The 23,432-nt window shown below is 25.3% G+C and overlaps 4 protein-coding genes across 4 annotated transcripts in view; 1 reads left to right on the forward strand and 3 right to left on the reverse strand.

Annotated features, from left to right (window-relative positions):
* The window catches only part of LOC122512819 (larval cuticle protein A2B-like), a 95,060-nt gene that overhangs the window by 49,833 nt on the left and 21,795 nt on the right, over positions 1-23,432 (forward strand). The window lies entirely within an intron of this gene.
* On the reverse strand, positions 2,016-6,549 carry LOC122512817 (odorant receptor 2a-like). Its single transcript, XM_043628895.1, has 5 exons — positions 6,101-6,549; positions 5,415-5,789; positions 5,099-5,303; positions 2,171-2,326; positions 2,016-2,084 (listed from the first exon to the last, which is right to left on the reverse strand). Exons 1-5 carry the CDS (start codon positions 6,451-6,453, stop codon positions 2,034-2,036), a joined length of 1,140 nt encoding a protein of 379 aa, XP_043484830.1. The 5' UTR covers positions 6,454-6,549; the 3' UTR covers positions 2,016-2,033.
* On the reverse strand, positions 16,556-18,668 carry LOC122512816 (odorant receptor 2a-like). The gene is made up of 5 exons (XM_043628894.1): positions 18,249-18,668; positions 17,635-18,009; positions 17,329-17,533; positions 16,739-16,894; positions 16,556-16,651 (listed from the first exon to the last, which is right to left on the reverse strand). Exons 1-5 carry the CDS (start codon positions 18,605-18,607, stop codon positions 16,601-16,603), a joined length of 1,146 nt encoding a protein of 381 aa, XP_043484829.1. The 5' UTR covers positions 18,608-18,668; the 3' UTR covers positions 16,556-16,600.
* Positions 21,001-22,999, reverse strand: LOC122512822 (cuticle protein 21-like). The gene is made up of 2 exons (XM_043628900.1): positions 22,721-22,999; positions 21,001-21,715 (listed from the first exon to the last, which is right to left on the reverse strand). Exons 1-2 carry the CDS (start codon positions 22,982-22,984, stop codon positions 21,131-21,133), a joined length of 849 nt encoding a protein of 282 aa, XP_043484835.1. The 5' UTR covers positions 22,985-22,999; the 3' UTR covers positions 21,001-21,130.

Raw genomic sequence — 23,432 nt, forward strand, 5'->3', positions numbered from 1 at the left:
CAAAAAAATTTTCTTCTACCCACGCAGCTATTTAATGTAAACTATTTAAATTGTAATTTACCTTGATAATTAGTTTTTGTCCATAGTAAGAAAATAGAAAGATTTCCATCATATAATCAAAGAAATGAATATACATGAACCAAAAATGTGTTGTGAATAATTCAACTCTTGCTAAATGAAAGATTGTTAAACCCAGGACAGCAGTAGATATCAAAAATTGAAGAATAAATATTAAATTGAATGTGTTATTTACCCTGCGAACTATTCTGTAGGGTGAAAAAAATTTCTATTTAAGAATTTAAGGATCATTTTTCAAACTGTTTTTAATCTTTTTCTTTTTAATTCTACTTAATTTTTTCTAATCTACAGGTATACTTACTTGATTAGATGCAAATGAAAGTGTAACCAGTCCTTTATTATTGTTAATTCATATTTATTATTCTTTGATTTGAAATCTATTTTCTTCTGTAGTTGGAAATTGAATAAACGGTGTTTGAATAGGTCCAATTCGGCACTAATAGCCTCCAAAAGTTCCATCATATAAATATTACAGCAACAGAGGCTAATTGTTGTTAAAACAAAGACAAATGACTCGTACAAGTAAATTAGTAGATAATACATTAAACTTTCGAAAGTGAGGGGGATCCATATACTTGGGTATGGAAGGGCCCATTTTTTTGAACTAAACAAGGGAATTATACAAAGGGACGTGGTGAACAAGTAGCATCCAATCATAATTGCATCTAAAAGCTTTCTGTAAATAAAATATAAAAATTAATTATATTATATAAAATATAACATAATATAATATAATTATATTATATTATAGTGATTTAGGCATAACATTTAGAGAAATTTATAGAATAGTACATTACCTTATAGAATTTTTGGATTTTGCTAATATTTTCTTCTCTATTTCATCTCGAGGTAGACAAATTTTTTCCGTCAGCATTCTGTCGATGGAAATAATTTCTTCTTGCTTTATTATGAAGAGAAGCATTTTTATAATTCCTCCAAACACTGTTAATAATTCCAGTAAACTTTCCGTTAATAAATTGACATTTTCCGAAAATATTAATATGTCAATCAACATGTAGATTTCAGATAATGTTAAGATTAGCAGAATGAAACAACTGTAGAGTTTGTATAATTGTTTGGATAAATTTGAAATTAATTTCTTCGGTCGCCAACCACCGATTATGACCAGATGAGATATTGCTCGTTTAGCTACATTCATTTTTATTTTGATACTTCTACGTATTCTACAAATACAATTTTCTTGCTTTCATTTTTAGTGATTTTTTTATAAATTTCAAAATTATTTTGCGATAAAATAAAATTGTTCTTAGTGAAGATATAGATTTACTTACATATGGAGAGAAAGACTTGTAAAACACAACTGAGGAGTATATTTTTTTAGATATTATTTGTGCTGTTAATATATTTGTTTATATTAAGCAAACATGTTTAGAATATTGCTCTTTGGATTTTTAGTTAGTAGTTCATTAATAATGCTCGAATTATAATGAAAACAGTAAATAAACTGTTAATAATAATGGTTCGCAGAACTGTTTAACTTGTTGAAATAAAAAATCGATTGCTAATTGGTAATTACTCGTTAATTTTTTTATTGAATAGGGCCATCCATATTTAACGTTACAGTATTTTGTAAAAAAATAAAATTCAAATCATTTAATAATTCTGCAAACAAAAAATACTTTCCTATAAATAACAATTAAAGATTCCGATCAAAGAACCGGTTATAATTTTTTTCAGATGAAAATCAGAAATTAAAAAGTTTTTAATCTAATTCAAATTAGAGGGAGAGAATTTCGAGTTCCAAAAAGTAACTGGTTCTTCGATCGGATGTCTAAGTTTATAAACTTTAAAATAATAGAAGATTAGGAAAAAATAAAATTGTATTTTAAAGATTTTTATTTAATACCAAAAATATTTACACGTTATATCGTTATTCATAACAACGGAACAGAATATACAGATGTAATTTTCATGAATGTAGATTTGCATCGATCTTAATGAATTTCCCTCAAAACGTTGAATATTGAATACGATACTTTAAAAATCTGTAAACAAAAATGTACTATTTATAGAACAGAAAATTTCGATTTATAGAAATTTTTATTAAATTTTTGAATGTTTTGACATTTACCGCAACAAATGTACCAATAGACATTGTTACCATAGATCCACTTTTTATTTTCATTGGTTTAGAAGCTTGAATCATTATAATGTATAATGACATTCTTGAACTCTTGCTTAAAGTATTCCAATTTACATTATAGCAGGCATTTACAATTTCCGTACTCTGAAAATTAAAAAATATTCATTTTTCTCAAAGGAAATTTTTTTTTACTCACAACAGGGCTCGAACTAGGTTCGTAAATAATCTAAAAGTCCGTATGTTTGCTTCAAGTCCGCAAAAGTCAATTTTTTTCGAAAAAAGACGAAAAGTTCGTAAATTATACAATATAATTTGGAGAATTTTGGAGAAATTACAAATGATTGCAGAAATTCGATTATTTTTAGAAATAATTAAAATCTTCGGAGAAATTCAGATATGTTCAAAAATTTTTTAAAATTCTTGTCAAAATTTCAATGATCTTTAGAAATAACTAAAATCTTCTTCGAAATTCAATATTTTCAAAAATTTTAATAAAATTCTTTGCAAAATTTCAATTATTTTCTAAAATTCTCCTCCGTTTAATGATTTTCAATAGACACTATTTTAATAAAATTTTTGCAAAAGAATTCAAATCGGAATTTTAACAAAATTTAATAATAAAATTTTGTGCAAACCTTTCATTGTTTTCATAAGAAATTAAAAATTTCACAGGATAATTCAATTATTTACAAATTGTTTCGCTATCATTCAATTATTTTCATAAATAATTAAATTCTTTTTACAGGGATTTAATTATTATTTAATTAATAATAACATTCTTTTTAGGAATTTAATTATTTTCATAAATAATAAAACTCATTGCAGAATTTTAATTATTTTTTAATACAATTTTAATCAAATTCCTCGAAAAATGTAATTACCTATTTAAAAAAATTTTATCAAAATTCGTCAAAAGAATTAAATTATTTAAAAATTTATCTTTATGAGAATTCAATTTTAAGAAATATGCAATTATTTAATAAATTGTTCTTTTGTATTTTAAATGATTGGATTTTTTTTAGAATTTTCTAATAAAAATTGATTTAAAAATTGATTTGAGTTAAAATTTTAAATTATAATGGAATATATTAAAAGCAATAGAGCGTGAATTTTTAGAAATAATTGAATTTTGAAGAGGTTTCAAATTAAAATCTTTGAAAATGTGAATTTTTTATATTTTTGACTAACAATTCTGTGGAATTAATTTTTTTTAAAGTTGAATTGAATTTTTTTGGAATTATTATTTAAACTTTTTATTTTCTACTAAATATTTATTTGCAGAAGTTCCGAATAATGGAAAATTTTGGTGAAATTTAATTGTAAACAAATAAATTTGAAAATTCTTAAGGAACGTTTTCAAAAATTTTTAAAAATAATACATTTATAGAAGAATTTTACACGGAAAAAAAAAGTACGTGAATCCTTCCTTGAAAGTGCTTGAATTTTGGATAGGACACAAAATACAAGGCTGTTCCATATACTTTTTATTAGAAAATATAGAAAAGTCCTAGAATTATTCTAGTACTAGTATGGGCAACAGTGTTTTTTAAATTTTAACGAAAAGTCATTTGTTCAGTTTTATAAAGTACGTGAAAGATTAGTTGACTGCGCTTGAAAATTCTGTAGAGCATGCGCAGTGTGCGTTGCGCGTTTCTACCCAAGGTAAATGCCAGCTGATCGTCTGTTTCCGTTTGTGTTAATTTCAGATGTGAATATACTATTATTTTATGAAAAACAAATAGTGTTAATATATATTTGTCTTCAAGAATTGACTTTCAAAAAAATATTTTTTGTTTTGTGTTTCTCACAAAACAGAATGTTATGTAAGTCTCAGTTTTCAGTGAAATAGCATGTCTCAGAAGTCGTGAAAAATTTCACCATGTGGTATATAAGAACAATTCGATACGTACTTTTAAGTGTTAAGTGTGTGTTTATATTTAAGTTATACGCGAATATATGTGTGTGTCATAGGTTAGTTCATAAGTGTTGACGAACGTCGAAAAGTGATACAATAATTGTTCTTTGTTTGTGTGATTAATTATCCAAATATGTGAATGAATGAGTGAATTTCAGAAAAACTCTGTGAACAAGTGGAAATTATTTTTTTTATTTTACAGTTTTTTTGAAAGTCAATGAAATTCTCAAGCAAGGTACTAGAAATTTTCATTGACTGCTTTTGAAACTCTCATGCAAAAGTACTAGACTGTTTTTAGTATTTTGTGTCGTATCCAAAAGTCAAGTACCGAGTCAATGAAAAATTCACGTACTTTTTTTTTCCGTGTAGTTAAAAACACGAAAAAAAATTAAATTTTGGAAAAGTTACAAATTATTGCAGAAATTCAATTATTTTAAAGAGTAATAATATATTTTTCGCAAAAATTAAATATTATTCAAAAACAATAAAATTCTTCTTAGGGATTCAATTATTTTCACAAATAATAAAACTCATCGTAGAATTTTAATTATTTTTAATGCAATTTTAATTGAATTTCTCGAAAATTGTAATTATTTTTAAAAATTTTATTAAAATTCGTCGAAATAATTCAATTATTAAAAAATTTGTTGATAAAATTCTTTATGGAAATTGAATTTTAAGAAATATTCAATTATTCAATAAATTATTTATTTTATGATTTAAATAATTGAATTCTAATAGAATTTTCTTATAAAAATTGATTTAAAAATGAATTTCAGCTAAAATTGTAGATAATAATTGAATATTAAAAGCGATTCAGCTTGAATTTTTAGAAATAATTGAATTTTTATATTTTTGTCCGTAAATGGTCCGTAATTTTTCATTTTTGGTCCGTAAAGTTCGTATTTTTAAATATTTTCACTGTTTCGAGCCCTACACGTGATAATAAAATATTTAAATTCTTTAGTTAAATTAAATTGTTTTTAGATTTTATAATTTACCTTGACAATTATTCTTTCTCCATTGTAACAAAATTGAAAGATTTCAATCATAAAATCAAACAAATAAGTACACATGTACCAAAAATGTAGTGTGAATAATTCAACTCTTGCCAAATTAAAGATTGCTAAACCCAAGACAGCAGTGGATATAAAAAATTGAAGAATAAATATTAAATTGAATGTGTTATTTACACTGTGTACAGTCCTGTGGAATAAGGAAATTTTTATCATTTTTTCTAAACTATTTTTTAACTTTTTTAAATCTTTGCCTCGCTTTGCTCTTATAACTTTATTTCTCATCTACATGAAAACTTACTTGATTAAATGTATATGAAAATGTAGCCAGTCCTTTATTACTGCTAATTCATATTGATTATTCTTTGATTGGAAATTTGTATTTATTTTCTGCTGGGAACTGTATAAACGATGTTTGAAGACATCTAATTCGGCACAAATTTTTTCCAGAAGTTCATTCATATAAGTATCACAGCAGCAGAGGATGATTGTTGTTAAAAGAAAGACAAATACCTGATACAGGTAAATAAGTCGATAATATCTTGAACTTTCGAATGAAAGGGGGATAAATACATTTGGGTATGGTAGTGCCATTTTTTTCGTAGTGAACAAGGGAATCATACAGAGGGACAGGGAGAACAAGTAGCATCCAATCATTAGTGTATTTGATCGTTTTCTGTAATTAAAATTTGAAAATTATTTTCAATGTAACAATTCATGTACTTATTTTTTTATTTCGAATTTTTTTTTTAACCTTTTTCACTTAATATGAAAAAATTTATCTTTTTTCCGATTTTAAAGAAGAAGAGTACTGTGATAAGACTGATAATAATAGTACTGATAATAAATTAATACTCGAATTAATATAAATATAATTATATATTATATATTATTATATTATATATTACATATTATTATATTGTATATTATAATTAATATAAAAAAATTCAAATTAAATAATTAATTAATTAAAGTAATATACATTACCTGATGAACTTTTCTGATGAGCTCAATATTTCCTCTTCAATTTGATCGCGAGGTAGACAAATTTTTTCCGTAAGCATACTGTCAACGGAAATAATTTCCTCTTGTCTTAACATAAAATGAAGCATTTTTACAATTGCCCCAAAAATACTGAAAAACACTAATAAACTCTCCGTTAATGAATTGACATTTTTCGAAAATTTTAATATATAGATCAGGACGTAAATTGCAAATAATGTTAATATTGTCAAAATAAAACAGCTATACACTCTGTAGGTTAAATTTGAATCCAATGTTTTTGGTTTCCATGTGCCAACTATCATGAGATGACGTATTGCATGTTTAGCCAAATTCATTTTTAGTTTATAAATTTTTTTTCTCCCAATTCTATATATTTTATAGACTTAGTATTTTCTCTCTCATTTTACTGATACTCTGTAGGTTTTAATGTGTTAAAATTTATTTTTTTTTTAAATAAAAAATAATTATTTTTGATGTGTTAAAAATTATTAGTTTTTTGCATAAAAAATAATTATTTTGATAATGTGTTAAAATTTATTAGTTTTTTGCATAACAAATAATTATTTTTAATAACGTGTTAAAATTTGTCAGTTTTTTTATATAATAAAATTATATTATAAAAATATATAAATAAAATTAAATTTTTAATAATAATTTAATATTATTGTTTTTAATAATAAATGTTTGGATTGTGGTTTAAAAACGAAACACTTTGTTGTGGAGAATGAGACTTTTGAAACACAACTAACGTTTTATAGTAAACAGTTTATGAATTATGTCGAATTTATATTTCTTTGGTATTAGAAACAGGAAATATATTTTAATTACAACTGTAACATAAAGCATAATAACAATTTTGTCCCTATTTAATTATGTGTTCTTGTGAAGGAAGTTAAAAATTCACTGAATCCCTCGATAATAACCACTATTTAAAGTTAACGACAGTTCATTTACGATTTAATAATGAATGTAGTGTATCGTTAAGGGGTTGACTATTTTGAATATATCCAAAAAATATTACTTGTCTATTTTTACCATTGAACCACAATCCAAAAAGAATATTTAAATTATTGTTTAAAATAATTATTAAAAATTTGTTAACTTCTTCCTTTAATGTAATTATTAAAAATAGTTAAATTTTATTATAAAACATACTAAAATGGTCTAAATACTACTAAATACTAATACCTATACTAAAAATACTCACTTTCTTTTCTATTTTTCATTATGAAAAATTTATTTACTTCAACATTAAATAATTAATTTGATTTAAAAAATATTCGTTTCTTGAATTTTAATCAGTATTTTCGAATAAAAAAATATTTTAATTTAATCTTTTAAATAAAAATAATTAATTTTAATAACTAATAATCCTCTGATATATTAATAGCATCTTAACGCTTCTCTCTTAGAACGTTAAAAATCGAATATGCAACTTTTAAAATCTAAAAATAAAAATTCATTTTTTGTATAATATTTGACGCCTTTTTAAATTAAATTTAAAAATTATATTTTTAAATAATTTTAATTTACCGTAACAAATGTGCCAATAGACATTATTAGCATAGATCCACTTTTTATTTTCATTGGTTTAGAAGCTTGTATCATTATAATATATAATGACATTCTTGATTTCTTGCTCAATGAATTCCAATTTACGCTATAACAGGCATTTACAATTTCTGTGCTCTATAAAATAGGTAAAAATATTATTATAATTATATATGCTAATCACAATTATAGATAATTAAAATATATTATATCAAAATCTCTAAATGCATAGGATTATGTATTTTTCCCAAAAAGAAGTATTTTATGCAACAAAGGCGTATTATTGTCACTCTGTACTTTATTGCCCTAGGACAATAATGGGTCCTTTATTGACCAACTGGGTTAAAGTGATCATTATTGCCCTAGGGCAATAATGGGTACTTTATAGCCCTAGGGAAATAATAGATACTTTATTGGTCTAGGGAAATAATAGGTACTTTATTGCCCTAGGGAAATAATGGGTACTTTATTGCCCTAAGTAAATAATGGGTACTTTTTGCCCTAGGTAAATAATAGGTACTTTATTGTCCTAGGTAAATAATGGGTACTTTATTGCCCTAGGTAAATAATAGGTACTTTATTGCCCTAAGGAAATAATAGGTACTATTTTGCTCTAGGGCAATAATGGTTACTTTATTGACCTGCGAGAGGTCAATAAAATACACTTTATTAGTGCCCTAGGGCAATAATGGACGCTTTATTGACCGCTGGGTTATAAGGAGGAATTTAGTATTCTGCTCTGTACAGGTAGATAAAGTGACCATAATACGCATGAGTGTCATAAACATTTTTTTATGCATTATATGCGAATATTTATGTAAACAAAAAAAAGCTAGAGTTTATAATAAGCATACTTATTGTGTGTACGTTCAAAGGCAAATATAATTTACTGGATGTGATATTTAATTGATTTTATTAGCATTCTTTGTTAAATGAAAACTGTCTTCTTGGTTCAATAAAAGCAGTGTTATAAAATTTACTAAATATCACATCAAGTAAATTGTATTTGTCTTTTTTTTTTGTACTTGTATGAATATGCGAGTAACATTCAAGAACCGTTTTTTTTATTTTATTTTTAGTTTCATTAACGTTTGAAATTATTTATTTTACCTTGACAATTATTTTCTCTCCATAGTAGCATATTTGAAAAATTTCACCAGTAAAATCAAGTAAATAAATGCACATATACCAAAAGTGGGTTGTATATAGTTCCACTTTTGCTAAATTGGAAATTGTCAAACCCAAAACAGCAGTAGAGATAAAAAATTGGACAATGAATATCAAATTGAATAAATTATTGAAATTGTGAACCATTCTGTGGAATGAAAAAATGTTTTTTTTAACTTTTTTTAATTTTCTTTTTTTTCTTTTTCTAATCTTTCTTTTTATTTTTGTTTGTTACTTACTTACTTTGTTTATTTTTATTTAATTTTTTTATTTACTTGTATTTAATATTTAATTACTTTATTTATTTGTAAAAGATGTTTTGATTATTCTGTTTGGCCTAATGGCCATTAGGCCATTAGGCCAAACAGAAGAATCAAAACATCTTTTATTTATATAATTTTATGGCTTCCAAAAATATTAAATTTATTTACTTTTAATTAATATTTAATTACTTTATTTACTTACTTTATTAAATGAGAATGATAGTGTAACCAGTCTTTTATTGTTCTTAATTCATATTGATTATTCTTTGATTTGAAATTTGAACTTATTTCTAGTTGGAATTGGCATAAACGATATTTGAATACATCTAATTCGGCACTAATTTTTTCCATGTATTCACACAAATAAGTATCACAGCAACAGAGGATGACTGTTGAAACAAGAACGACAATTGCCTGATACAAATAAATAAATCGATAGTATATTATACTTTCGAAACTAAGGGGAATCCATATACTCGGGTATGGGAGTCCAAATTTTTTAGAACTTATTAATGGATTGAGACAAGGGATGATCGAGAAAAAATAGCATCCATTCATAAGTGCCTTTGACTGTTTGCTGGAAATAAAATTTGAGTTTTTATTTTCAAAACAGAGATATTGTGACGATTTAATACTCATATATTAAAACCAACTATATTTACTACTTTTTTACAATTTGCTACTATTAAGATACTTTTTTTCTATTTGTTACACTAAAAGCTACTTTTTTCCATGTTTGAGAATTTACACTACTTTAAAAGTTGTTAACAGTTGAAATAAAAAAATTATTTTAAGAAATTTTAATAAAGTTATTGCAAAAAATTCAAAAAATTTTAATGAAGTTCTTTACAATGATTCAATTATTTTTACAAATTTTTCGTAATTCAATGATTTTTAATATCTAGGGGAATGTAGTCAAGGTTGGCCTACTGTCTAGGTAGGCCACTCGCGTTTTTTTGTCAAGTTCACTAGCGCCACCTACGCGCATTTTTGTCGAAGCTTGTCTTAGTGAAACCTAACTTTTTGTTCAATTACATTTTCGGAAAATCGAAAATTGTGTTTTCTGTGACGTCGGTACAAAAAAAGCTCAAAAAAAGTTTTGTGCATAATGTGAAAAACCATTAATAAAAGATAAAAAACAAATTGAATCGTCAAGGCAAGTATGCAGAAAATTTGTGGGACTCATGGTTGAAAGGAAAACAAAGTAAAAAATCGAATCCCGAAACGTATTTCTTTTTGTTTACAACAATTCGGTAATGTTACTTACTGTCAAGGTCGGCCACTATGTGTTTAAAATGCGCAAAGTTGAGGACGAGCTACTTCATTTGCAAAAACTGCAATTCTGTATAACTCATAATATAATTGATCATCTTATTAATATTTTTATTTAATTTTATTAATATTTTAGTGCAAAACTTTTTTTTATTTATATTTATTTTTTTATATTGTTTATTGTTATTATTTTGTTATTTCATTAAGTTACAAACTGTAAACAATAAAGAATCAATTTTCCGTAACTCCAAACATGTTATTTTATTTTTTAACGATTAATGCCCTTTGAATTTTAAACATGGCCGACCTTGACTGTAATGGCCAACCTGGACTACAAATTTTTTTTTTTTTAAATCTTTATAACTTTTTCATTTTTAAACCTGTCAATTTACTTTGTACAGAAAAAATGTTCCTATTAAACAGGACTTTCCAACCATATACTTCAATTGTCCAAATTCATTTTTAAAAAAAAGTTATAAACAAAAGTCAAAAAGGTGGCCGACCTAGACTATGTTCCCCTACTATTTTAATTAAAAATTTCCCAAGAGAATTGAATAATTTGAAAAAAAAATGTTTATAAAATTCTTCGCAAATATTCAATTATTTTTATAAATAAAAAAATTTTCACAGGAATTCAATTATTTAAAACAGAATTTTCCTAATATTTATCGAAAAAAATCAATTATTTAAATAGTTTTTTATAAAATTCTTCGCAAGAATTTAATTAATTTTATAAATATTAAAACTCATTGCAGGACTTCAATTATTTTTAATACAATTTTAAATGAATTCCGCGAAAATTTCAACTATTCTTAAAAATTTTAATAAAATTCTCTGAAAGAATTCAATTATTTAAAAAAATTTTAATGATTTTCTTTAGAATAATTGAATTGTTTTCAATATAATTTTAATAAAATTTTTTGAAAGAATTCAAATATTTTTATAAATAATATACAATTTTCACAAAAATTCAATTATTTAACATAGAATTTTTCTAATATTTTTCGAAAAAAACCAATTATTTAAATAGATTTTTATGAAAATTTTTCGCGAGAATTAAATTATTTTTATAAATAATAAAATTCTTTTCAGGAATTCAATTATTTTTAAAAACTTTAATAATAATCGTTGCAAGAATTCAATTAATTTCCTTAAATAAAGAAATTTTCACAAGAATTCAATTATTTAAAACACAATTTTCCTAAATTTTTCAAAAGAAATCAATTACTTAAATAGATTTTTATAAAACTTTAATTTTAATAATAATCGTTGCAAGAATTCAATTATTGTTGTTAAAACTCATTGAAGGAATTAAATTTATTTTAAAATTTATTTTATTTTTATAATTGAATTACTTTCAATATAATTGAGATAAATTTTTTTGAAAGAATTCAATTATTTTTATAAATAATATACAAGTTTCAAAGAAATTGAATTTTTAAAACACAATTTTCATAAAATTTTTTCAAAAAAATCTTTTCTTTAAAAACATTTTTTCAAAATTCTTTTCAAGAATTCAATTATTTAAAAAACTTTATTAAAGTTCGATGACAAAAATTCAATTATTTTCATAAATAATTAAACTCAACGCAAAATTTCAATTATTTTAAAAATAATTTTAAATTAATTCCACTAAAAACGCAATTATTCTTAAAAATTTTAATAAAATTCTTCGAAAAAATTCCATTATTTAAAGAAATTTGATATAATTTGTTTCTTAGAATGTAATAATTCTTTTTAATTACATTTTTTGAATGAATTTTATTATTATAAAAAATTTTAATGCAATTCTTCTTAAAAATCCAATTATTTAAAAAAATGTTAAAAATTAATTAAAAATCTTTTTAATTACATTTCTTGAATGAATTTTATTATTATAAAAAATTTTAATGCAATTCTTCTTGAATATCCAATTATTTTAAAAAATGTTGATAAAGTTCAATAAATTATTTATTTTTGCATTTAAATAATTGAATTCTAGTAGAACTTTCTAATAAGCATTGATTTAGAATTGAATAAAATAAAATGATTAAAGTTTTGAATAATTTTATTTATAAAATTTTAACAAAAAAAATGTTTGAATTTTAAAAAAATTACTTTTATAATTTTTAAAAATAATTAAATTTAAATAATGCGTTACATTGAAATCATTTGAAATATTTTAATTCCTGTAGACAATATAAATAGGTATTTAAATATTTATTTTAAAAAATTGTTCAATTTTTGAATGTAATTAAGAAATTATAAAAAAATTAAGTCAAGGTTAATTTTTTAATATTAAGCTACTTTTTTACTACTTTTTATGTCTTTAAGCTATATACTTTCTTAAAATTAATTATCGAGTGCGAAGCCTGTATTTTTTACAAATTTAAATTACGAGACTCTTTTTCACTAGACAGTTTTTCTAAGGATATCAAATTGAGACAAAAAAAGTATACTTTTTTTGTTGCAAAGCAACAATTTTGATACTTTTTTTGTCTCAATTTGATATCCTTAGAAAAACTGTGGGATAGTAATTATTAACATAGGAATATTAAGTATTAACTTTTAGGACAGTAATTATTACCTTCGAGTATTTTTAGATTTTGACAATATTTCCTTTTCTATTTCATTTCGAGGTAGACAAATATTTTCCGTCAGCATTCTGTCAATGGAAATAATTTCCTCTTGCTTTATTATAAATAGAAGCATTTTTATAATCGCTCCAAAAAGACTGATAAATGCTAGCAGACTTTCCGTTAATAAATTGACGTTTTCCGAAAATATTAACGTGTCAATAAATATATAGATTTCAGATAATATTAAGATTATCAGAATGAAACAACTATAAAATCTGTACAGTTGTTTGGAAAAATTTGAAATTAATTTCTTCGGTCGCCAACCACCGATTATGACCAGATGAGATATTGCTCGATCAGCTACATTCATTTTTCTTTTGATGATTTTTCTTTTGATTTTACAAATACAATTTTCTTGCTTTCATTTTTAGTGATTTTCAAACTACAAATTTCACTAGAGTAAAAATCGATTAGTTTTGCAATGAAGAAATTTTTTTTAAATGAAGATATAGATGAGGATTTACTTACATGTGAAGAGGAAGAGTTCTGAAGTACAACTAAGGCGTATTTTTTTCAGATATTAATTGTGCTGCAAATATATTTGTATTGGGAGCAAACATGTTTATAATTAGAGGGATATTCTTCTATAGTGACTTCCAGGGAATATTGTTCTTTTATTTTTTCTGTTATTGGCTCATTAATAATTCTCGAATGATGATAAAATAGCTATAAAAATTTTGATCGTAATGATTTACTAAACTATTATTTTTTGTTTGAATAAAAAACCGATTGTTACCTAATTATTCGTGAATTTATTATCGTACATCGTATTAAATTCAAACATCTTATTTTCGGTATACTTTTAGAATATTAAGATGCATTTTTTCGCATAATATTTAAAAAATACATTTTTATTCGAAAAAGAAAATAATTTTTGTATTCGTTCGTATTTAATTTATTTAAACTTAATTTTAAATATCGACGTAATTAAATTTTTTTTTTATTTTGAATTCTTTTTTTTAAATAAAAAAGATATGTGTGGAATTTAGAAATAAATGACATGTAAATATATTAAAATATTAATATAGACATATAAAGCGAAATTGATGAAAGTTGATTAAAATAATACTTCTCATCAATCATTTGCGAATTTCTAGCTGTAGTCTGACATAACTGACTTTTACTACTGCGATCGCAGGATGAATTTTTTTCCTACTTTATAATCTACTTTATTTCTCACACTCGCTTGTTTAAATTGAAATTTTTTTTTCTCTTTTGGCAATGACGTCTTTGAGTTTTGATAAGAATCATCGAGACATTGTTGCACTTTTAAGAATATAGGGTACTTTCACCGGTGCTTGTTTGTCTACTGTTAAAAATTAATCGGGTCACATTGTCTCAACATTATTTATAATAAATAATTTCTAATAAATAATTGTAAATCTTTCAATTTTTTGGAATTAAAGATATTAGTTTGAATTTTTTTTAAATTAAAAACTTTTTTTCCTTAATTAACTTTTTATGTAAAATATGGTATTGTAATCATAGTTACCATAAAAGTAATAAAATAATAAATAATATTACCAAAGGGCCTGTCCTGTTAATTTTCAAATAAATAAATATAAAAATAATAATTCATTAATTTTTATAAACAAAAAAATTTCAACAACAATTCAATTATTTAAAATAGAATTTTTCTAATATTTTTCGAAAAAAATCAATTATTTTAGTAGATTTTTATAAAATTCTTCTCAAGAATTCAATTATTTTAATAGATTTTTTTTATAAAATTCTTCGCAAGAATTCAATTATTTTAATAGATTTTTAAAAAATTCTTCGCAAGAATTCAATTATTTTTATAAATAACAAAATTCTTCTCAGAAATTCAATTAATTAAAAATTTTTTAATAATAATCGTTGCAAAAATTCAATTAATTTTATAAATATTAAAACTCATTGCAGGATTTCAATTATTTTTAATACAATTTTAAATAAATTACACGAAAAATATTCTTAAAGAATTTAATAAAATTGTTTGAAAGAATTCAATTATTTAAAACAAAATTTAATAAAATTTTTGGAAAGAATTCATTATTCAATTATTTAAAAAAATTTAATTTTAATTCCTTGAAAAAATCAATTATAAAAAAAATGTTTTTTTTTTGTAATTCTTTGGAAGAATTCATTTATTTATAAAAATATTCAAATTTTTATTTACAGGAATTCAATTATTTTCAAATATTTTAATATAATTGTTCGTAAGAAATCAATTATTTTAAGTACAAATTTAATTAAATTTTTTTGAAATAATTCAATTATTATTCTCTTAGATTTTAATAAAATTCTTCCCAATAATTTACTTATTTACATAAATAATTCTCAAAAAAATTTAATTATGTCGATAAAAAACAAAATTATTCCAGAAAATTCAATTATATTGAAGCATTTTAATAAAATTCTTTGCAAAATTTAATTATTTTTATAAATAACAATATTCATCACAAAAATTCAATTATTTTTAAAAGTAATAAAATTCTTCTTGGAAATTCAATTATTTTTAAAAGTAATAAATTTCTTCTTGGAAATTCAATTATTTTTAAAAGTAACAAATTTCTTCTTGGAAATTCAATTATTTTAAAAATTCTAATAAAATATTTCTCAAGAATTCAATTATATTCATAAATAATAAAATACTATTTAGGAATTCAATTATTTTCAAAAAAATTTAATAAAATACATTCCGCTAAAAACGCAATTATTCTTAAAAAATTGAATAAAATTTTTCGAAAAATTCAATTATTTAAAGAAATTTGATATAATTTCTTTCTTAGAGTGTAATAATTAATTTTAATTTATTTTTAATGTCAATTCTAGACTGAATTTAATTATTAAAAATCTTAATGCAATTCTTCTTAAAAATTCAATTATTTTAAAAAATGTTGATAAAGTTCAATAAATCAAAAATAATAAATAATATTACTAAATGGACTGTCCCGTTAATTTTCAAAGAAATAAATGAATATAAAAATAATGAAAAAAGTATTTTATAAAAAATATTTCTTTTCGAGTTAGATAGTTTTTTGAACATAAAGTATATTTTATAAAGTATAATTTTTAATATAAAGTATATTTTATAAAATATAATCTTTAACATAAAGTATATTTTTTGAATATATTAAATTACAGTGGAACCTGTCGGAATGCAACTCGATTCTTAAAATTTTATTACAGGAAAGAATCCTTAAAAAATTGTTTTTTAATTTAATTTTGTAATATTTTTACAATATTCTGTAATTGAGTGAAAATAATTCTTGTTGGACATTTTTGTGTACAAAGAAATTTTTAAATAGAGTTGCATTCTGACAGGTTCTACTGTAAAGAATTAAACTTTTAATTAAAAGGAAATACACATCTAACTTTTATTTAAAATTTTAAAAAATTCAAGAGAAAAAATTTTAGTCGAACACTTTTTTTAATATCACAATTTTTTAATACAATATTTATATATTTATTGACTTCAGCAGAAAATATTTATCGCAGATATAATTTATTTCGAAGATTTTCGCTTAATATTACAAAGTAATTAACCATTCGCAAATATTTATTTAGATTTGTATAACAATAGATGTAGATTTGTAACAAAGATGAAAATATTTATCGCATCTCAATTCTCAACGATTCTCTCGTAGAACGTTAAAAATTGAATATGCAACTTTTAAAATCTGAAAATAAAAATTCATTGTATAATATTTGACGCTTTTATGAAATTAACTTCATTTTGAAAATGGTTTTTAATAATTTAAATTTACCGCAACAAACGAGCCAATAGACATTGTTATCATAGATCCTCCTTTCACTTTCATTGGTTTTGAAGCTCGGATCATTATAATATATAATGACATTTTTGAATTTTTGCTTAATTTATTCCAATTTACATTGTAACAAGCGTTTACGATTTCTGAGCTCTGTAAATAGGAAGAAAAATTATACTTTTTTTGAACAAAAAGTAAATAAATAACAAAAATGACATGAAAAAGAAAAATAGCAATTCTTTTTAGAAAAAACTTTTAGAAAAGACTTTTAGAAAAAAATATACTTTTAACAAGAGCTCTTCTCTAAATTTTTTATTTAAAGCAAATAAATAATTCAGTAGGCTCTGTGAAAACTTTTATTTAACTCAAATAAATTATAGTTGGATTTAATGAAATATCTTTGATCGAAAAACATGCTATTCAATTTTCAATACGGATATTTCTAATCAAAAGCATTAAATTAAAATGCATTAAATTGAAATGTGACATTTAATTGCTTGTAATGGATTAAAATTGTAATTTGATTGTTGTTAAAAAAGGTTTTTTTTAAGTTTGTTTAGCAATTAAATATTTTTCGATTAATTTACCTTGACAATTAGTTTCTCTCCATAATAACAAAATTGAAAGATTTCCCAAGTAAAATCAAGCAAATAGACGCATATATACCAAAAGTGTGTTGTAAATAGTTCAGCTTTTGCTAAATTAAAAATAGCTAAACCCAAGACAGCAGTAGATATGAAAAATTGAACAACACATAATAAATTGAATGAATTATTCAAATCGTGAATCATTCTGTGGAATGAGAATATTTTCAAGTTAATTATAATTTTGTTAAAAGCCTCGTGTTCTTAATCTTTATATTATTTTTCAATTTTTTAAAAATTTATACTTACTTGATTAAATGTAAATGAAAGTGTAGCCAATCTTTTATTATTGTTGATTCATATTGATTAATTTCTAATTTGTAATTTGTACTTATTTGTTGTGGTAAAATGTACAAACGATGTTTGAATACATCTATTTCAGCACTAATTTTCTCCATGAGTTCGGAAAAATAAAGATCACAGCAACAGAGGATAATAGTTGTAGCAAGAAGGACAATTACTTGATATAAATAAATAAATTGATAATATCTTGTACTTTCGAAATTAAGGGGGATCCATATACTAGGGAATGGTAGTGCTAATTTTTTAGAACTGATTAGAGGATTCAGGCAGAGGCAAATAGAGAAAAAGTAGCAGCCAATCATAAGTGCATTCGATTGCTTTCTGTAAATAAAATTTTTATTTTCAATACAGTGATATTTTACTAAAAATTACAATTATTATTAATTCTCCACTAAAACTTGAGTAAAAAATTAAAACTACTAAATGAAGTAATAAATTTTTAGTTAGAATTGGTAGAAATTAGTTAGAATTGATAATTTAAATTAATTTTAATTTAATAAGTTAAATTTGTGGATGAATTTTTTCTTAATTAATTTTAAAAGTACAAAAATGGTACACACCTTCGAGTATTTTCGGATTCGGCTAATATTCCCTCTTCGATTTTATCTCGAGGTAGACATATTTTTTCCGTCAGCATTCTGTCAACGGAAATAATTTCTTCTTGTCTTATTATAAAGAGGAGCATTTTTAAAATTGCCCCAAGAATGCCAAATAGTACTAGTAAGCTCTCCGTTAATGAATTAACATTTGTTGAAAATTTGAAAATGTAAACAAGAATGTAGATTGCAGATAACGTTAGGATTGTAAAAATAAAACAACTGTACAGTCTGTACAATTGTTTTGAAAAATTTGAAATTTTCTTCGGTCTCCAAGTACCGACTAAACCGAGATGTGATATTGCACGTTTAGCCACATTCATTTTTATCGAATAATTTTTTTTTCTATATGTATTTCTACAAATGCAGTTTTTTCACTTTCATTTTTAGGATTTTCTGTAAATTAAAATTGAGTTTTATTACCATTTAGTGTTATTTATATTTATAATTTATTGTAGTTTATAATAAGTATTTGAATTAATAATCTTTGGATTAATAATCTATGTAATTATTAGTATAATTTTAGGTGAAAATGAAATTTTTGCAAATGAGAAATTGAGGGTTTAGATTTACTCACATGTGAAGAGGAAGACTTCTGAAACACAACTAAAATTATCCGTGCAGAAAATGAATTTGTTTATATTAGAAACAAATAGAAGAGAAGTTAAAATACATTTTCTTCTATTTGTAGCTTGAGGGCTATTAACCCATATTAACGATCCAATTTATGTTTAATTATGTTTTTATAATGGGGGATACCCAAAAGCAGTGTGTATCTTTCTGACCTCCCTCGATGATTAATCTATTCTATTTTTCGAATCAATGATGTATAGGATAATATTATTTTATTGACAGTTAATTAATGATGCACCAGTGGATGTGAATTTTATAATAGGGGATTATTATTATTAGTTATTATGTTTGTGGGTAAAATATTGCCTTTATTCTACTACCTGTAGGAATAATGCATTATTCACGTGGTGAAGTATGTATTACTGTTTAAAAGAAATGATTTGAATCTCTTATTGACAGGAGTCAATGTGCGCATAAAGTATTGTGATTATATACTCTTTGGCAAATGGCCACTTTATGATGTCGTCGTTTCAAATTTCTTCTGTTATAAACACTTCATTTTGGGACCTGCATTGATATTGTGCAATCATAAATTATTATATTTTCGCCTCCGGTTCAAAAATTCAATACTTTTCTTATTATTCTTAGCCAAAGTTTTTTTTAAGGATAGCAAATTGGGACAAAAAGCGGAGCAAAACGCTGATTCGCAACAATTTTGATGCGATTTTTGTCTCCAATTTGATATCTGCAGAAAAACTGTGAAACATTGCTTCGGAATCTTCAAATTTTTAAATTTTAGAAAAAATTATAATTAAAATCAGAAGAATTTTTTTGGACTAGTTTAAAGGTTTCTGAAGATAAATAAGAATCGTTTGAAGATTTGTCGTTTCAATCATCTGACAGCAATGAATTCAATATCAATTTGATGTCAATTTGATGTCAATTCGGTATTTATTTAATTTGGCATTAATTCAATTTGGCATCAATTTAAGATCAACTTGGTACGAATATCTACTTGATACCAACAAAAAAAAAAACAATGCCGACATTGAATACCATTAGTTTTGCTTTAATTCAATTTTTTCGTACTACACAAACCCTTTTTTTTCTTTTTTCTTCAGAGACTTTATTTTCATTGAGAGGCGAGTCTGTGTTTCTGCCCACAATATATGTACGTATAATGGACATTTGTATCGGATATTGAATTTCACTGGTGGCACTTGAAATTTATCGCGATTGTGTGGCTGAGTTCACGTAAAGACGGTAGTTACCGGATTCGTATCAAGGACACCCGGTGTGCTTGTATTTATTTTATTATTATTATTGTTATTATTATTAGTATATATCGTTGCTTCTCTCGAAGACAAAATATGTAGAAAGTGGGCCGTGTTTGTCGATTAATGCGATTATATGCTAATTGAGAATTCTCTTGTGACTCAACAATTTTTTTTTTCTTTCCACGGATTCTTTTTCTTCTTGTATTTTTAGAGGTTGTAATGCATCATTTGTGTTTCTTATCTCTTTGATTTTTTTTGTAAGGTCCTACGGTGTTTATCTTGTCTCATTAAAAATTTGTTGTGCACCTTTTGCAAAATCGGAATTGTCTGTATTGTTAGTGATTTTTTTTTTGTGATTCTAGTTGAGGATTATTTCGAACCATTATTTTGGATAATGGAAAATAAATAAATACTATACGGAGAAAAATGTGAGTAATTTTTACTACTTTTATGGTAAAACATTTCTGGTAACTTTTACCAGAAAGTACTTTTACTTTTTTTTATAGTGTCGGAGTAAAGTTTGCTACGTTCGGAGTAAATGCTACGTTCAAAGAAGATGTTTGTAAAAATTAGTAAAATTTATTTCGAACGTAGTAAAATTTACTTCGAATGTAGCAAAATTTAAGTATGTAAAAGTTACCAGAAATGCTTTAAGAGAATTGTTTTATTATAAAAGTATAGTAAAAGTTACTTTATATTTACTTAGTAATGAAACTTTGAGATTAAGGACCACTCCGAGTCATTCGACTCGGAGTGGTCCTTAATCTCAAAGTTTTATTTACTATTCTTAATAATGATTTGTACGATTATTAATATTCTACTGTAAATCTTTGGGGAAAAAAATACAGAAATGAAACCACTGAATATTTCATTCACACAAGGAGTTTTTTTATTTACAAGAAACAATTTACACGATTCCATTCTATAGTTGAGGCTAAGAACCAAGGGTCTAATATACAAAAAAAGTGAACATTAGTATTTAAATGTTGAAACTTTTTACAAATGGTATGCAGCGGGTGAGGCGTAGTGAGCGTTGACGAGAGCTGGAGCAGCGGCGACGGTTTTCACGGCAACTTGAGCTGGTTCCTTGTGGACGACGGCATTGAAACCGTTGTGCTCGTCAGCGGTGTATTCGACGATGCGACGGGTGCCGTCGGGCTCGACGAGACTGTAACTTCCCTGCACGACGTCTCCATTACGAGATTCCTGTTGGGTTTTTGAGTCGCCGGTCAAAGCGTCTTGCACGTCGTAGGCGTAGCTGTATTGTGGGTTGGGGTCGTATTCGGCGTCGACGGTTTTCACGACTTTGGCGACTGGAGCTGCGGCGTACGCCACTGGGGCGTATGCGTGAGCGACTGGAGCTGCGTGCGCAACTTGGACATGCGCGGCGGGTGCGGCGTACGCCACTGGTTGAGCGGCGTAGGACAACGCTGGCTGAGCAGCGTAGGAGACTGCGGGCTGCGCGGCGTAGGCCAATTTGGCAACTGGTGCCGCCGCCACTGGTGACGCGTATTGGATCGCGCCTGGAGCGCCAATGAAGCCGGCGCGCGCCGTTGCTACCATCGCGACGAAAGCGAGGAACTGCAAAAGAAAAAAGGAATTTAATTACATTTCTTTCTTTTCTGCTCTGCGCAAAGAAGTATCTTAAAAGCGACTACAAACTTACTTTTAAGATACTTAATTACAGTGTTTTTCTTTTTAGTTTCTTCATTTGTTTCTTCCTTTGATTTTGATTACTTCTTTCTCTTATTTCTTAGCCTCGTTTTATCAAAGTGGGCGAAAGAAACTACAAATAATAATAATTTCTTCACTTGAAGAGTGTTTTAATTTTTAATCACCGCTTTTACGATTTCAAGTTTGGAACTCGAGGTACAACTTATAAACGAGTATTTCGGCATTCGTTTTCACTTTTTTCGTTATAGCTTCAACGCACCTTCTAAGTAACAATTTATTAAGTTATACAATGAATTACGACACTTATCTGATTTTACTCTTCAATCTGGTTTGTAAACCTTATGGAAAATTATTTGTAATGCAACTTTGTTCAATTTTGTTTGAAATATAAGTTTCTTTGCGAAAACGAATATTAGTAACAAAGGAAGAAATAAGAAAACGAAACAAAAAAAAAATTCAAAAAGGAAATTACAAAAGCCACGGAGGATAAAAGGACCGAATTTCGAAAGAAGAAATGAACAGATGATTAATGGAATTATAATAAAACCCTGTTCTGAATGGGAATAAAAATAGTTAATGGAAATAAAAATACTTCATAGAAGTATAAATAATTAATAGGTATAAAAATTAAAAAAGAGAGAGAGGGCAGAGAAGAGAGAGAAGAAAAGAGAAGGGGAGAAGAAAAAAGAAATAAGAGAAGAAAGAGAGTGAAGAAAAGAGAAGTGAGAATAGAAGAGAGAGAGAAGAAAAAAGAAGGTGAAGAAAAGAGAAAGAAGAAAAAAAAGAAAGACAGTGAAGAAAAGAGAAAGACGGTGAAGAAAAGAGAAGGGAAAGAAGAAAGGAGAAGAGAGAAAGAAGAAAAGAGAAAGACAGTGAAGAAAAGAGGAGAAATGAGACGAATAATTATCTCACCTTGAATGCCATGACTGCGGTTGTGTTATGAGCTTTGTTAAGCCAAAGGATGCGAGCAGATCGAATGATGCTGTCTGGGTGACGAGCAACTCTTTTTATATGAGTTCTCCCCATTATTGGGTGATCCCGGAGGCGAGGAATAATCGTGTGACGATAACCCTCAGGATTGAAGCGGAAAGTCTGTCGTAATCGCTGGACCAATTCAGTTGAGGGGCAATATACAAACACCAAAGCACCACGCCCTACATACATGCATACATACATATACTCGACGCAGCATATTTCAGCCAAAAACGAGACACCTGATCCACTTTTACGCAGGTCACTTATACACGTAACACATACGAGATAACTCGTTATGTTGTCCTCTTATGTAACTTTCACCCGCCGTTCTCATCTCATTACCTCACAATCATTTTCTTCTTTTTTGGAGTTTTTTCTTGTTTTTGGGGTTTTTTTTTTGCTTTTATTGTGCTTTCGTGTTGTGCTCGTCCTCGGTATTCTTCTCCTCTTACTCTTTGATACCCTGGACGATCTCATTTTATCCTCTTGTTTTTTATTCCCTTTTTTTGTTCTTTTTCATCTTTTTTGGCTTCTCTCATCTTTGTCTTCTTATTTTTGTTCTTTTTCCTCTTTCTCGGCTTCTCTCATCTTTGTCCTTTTTCATCTTTTGAGCCTCTCTCTCTATGCTTTTACTTTCATTCCCTTAATT

The sequence above is a fragment of the Leptopilina heterotoma genome, unplaced genomic scaffold (assembly GCF_015476425.1).
Source record: "Leptopilina heterotoma isolate Lh14 unplaced genomic scaffold, ASM1547642v1 Lhet_128, whole genome shotgun sequence".
NCBI lineage: Eukaryota > Metazoa > Arthropoda > Insecta > Hymenoptera > Figitidae > Leptopilina > Leptopilina heterotoma.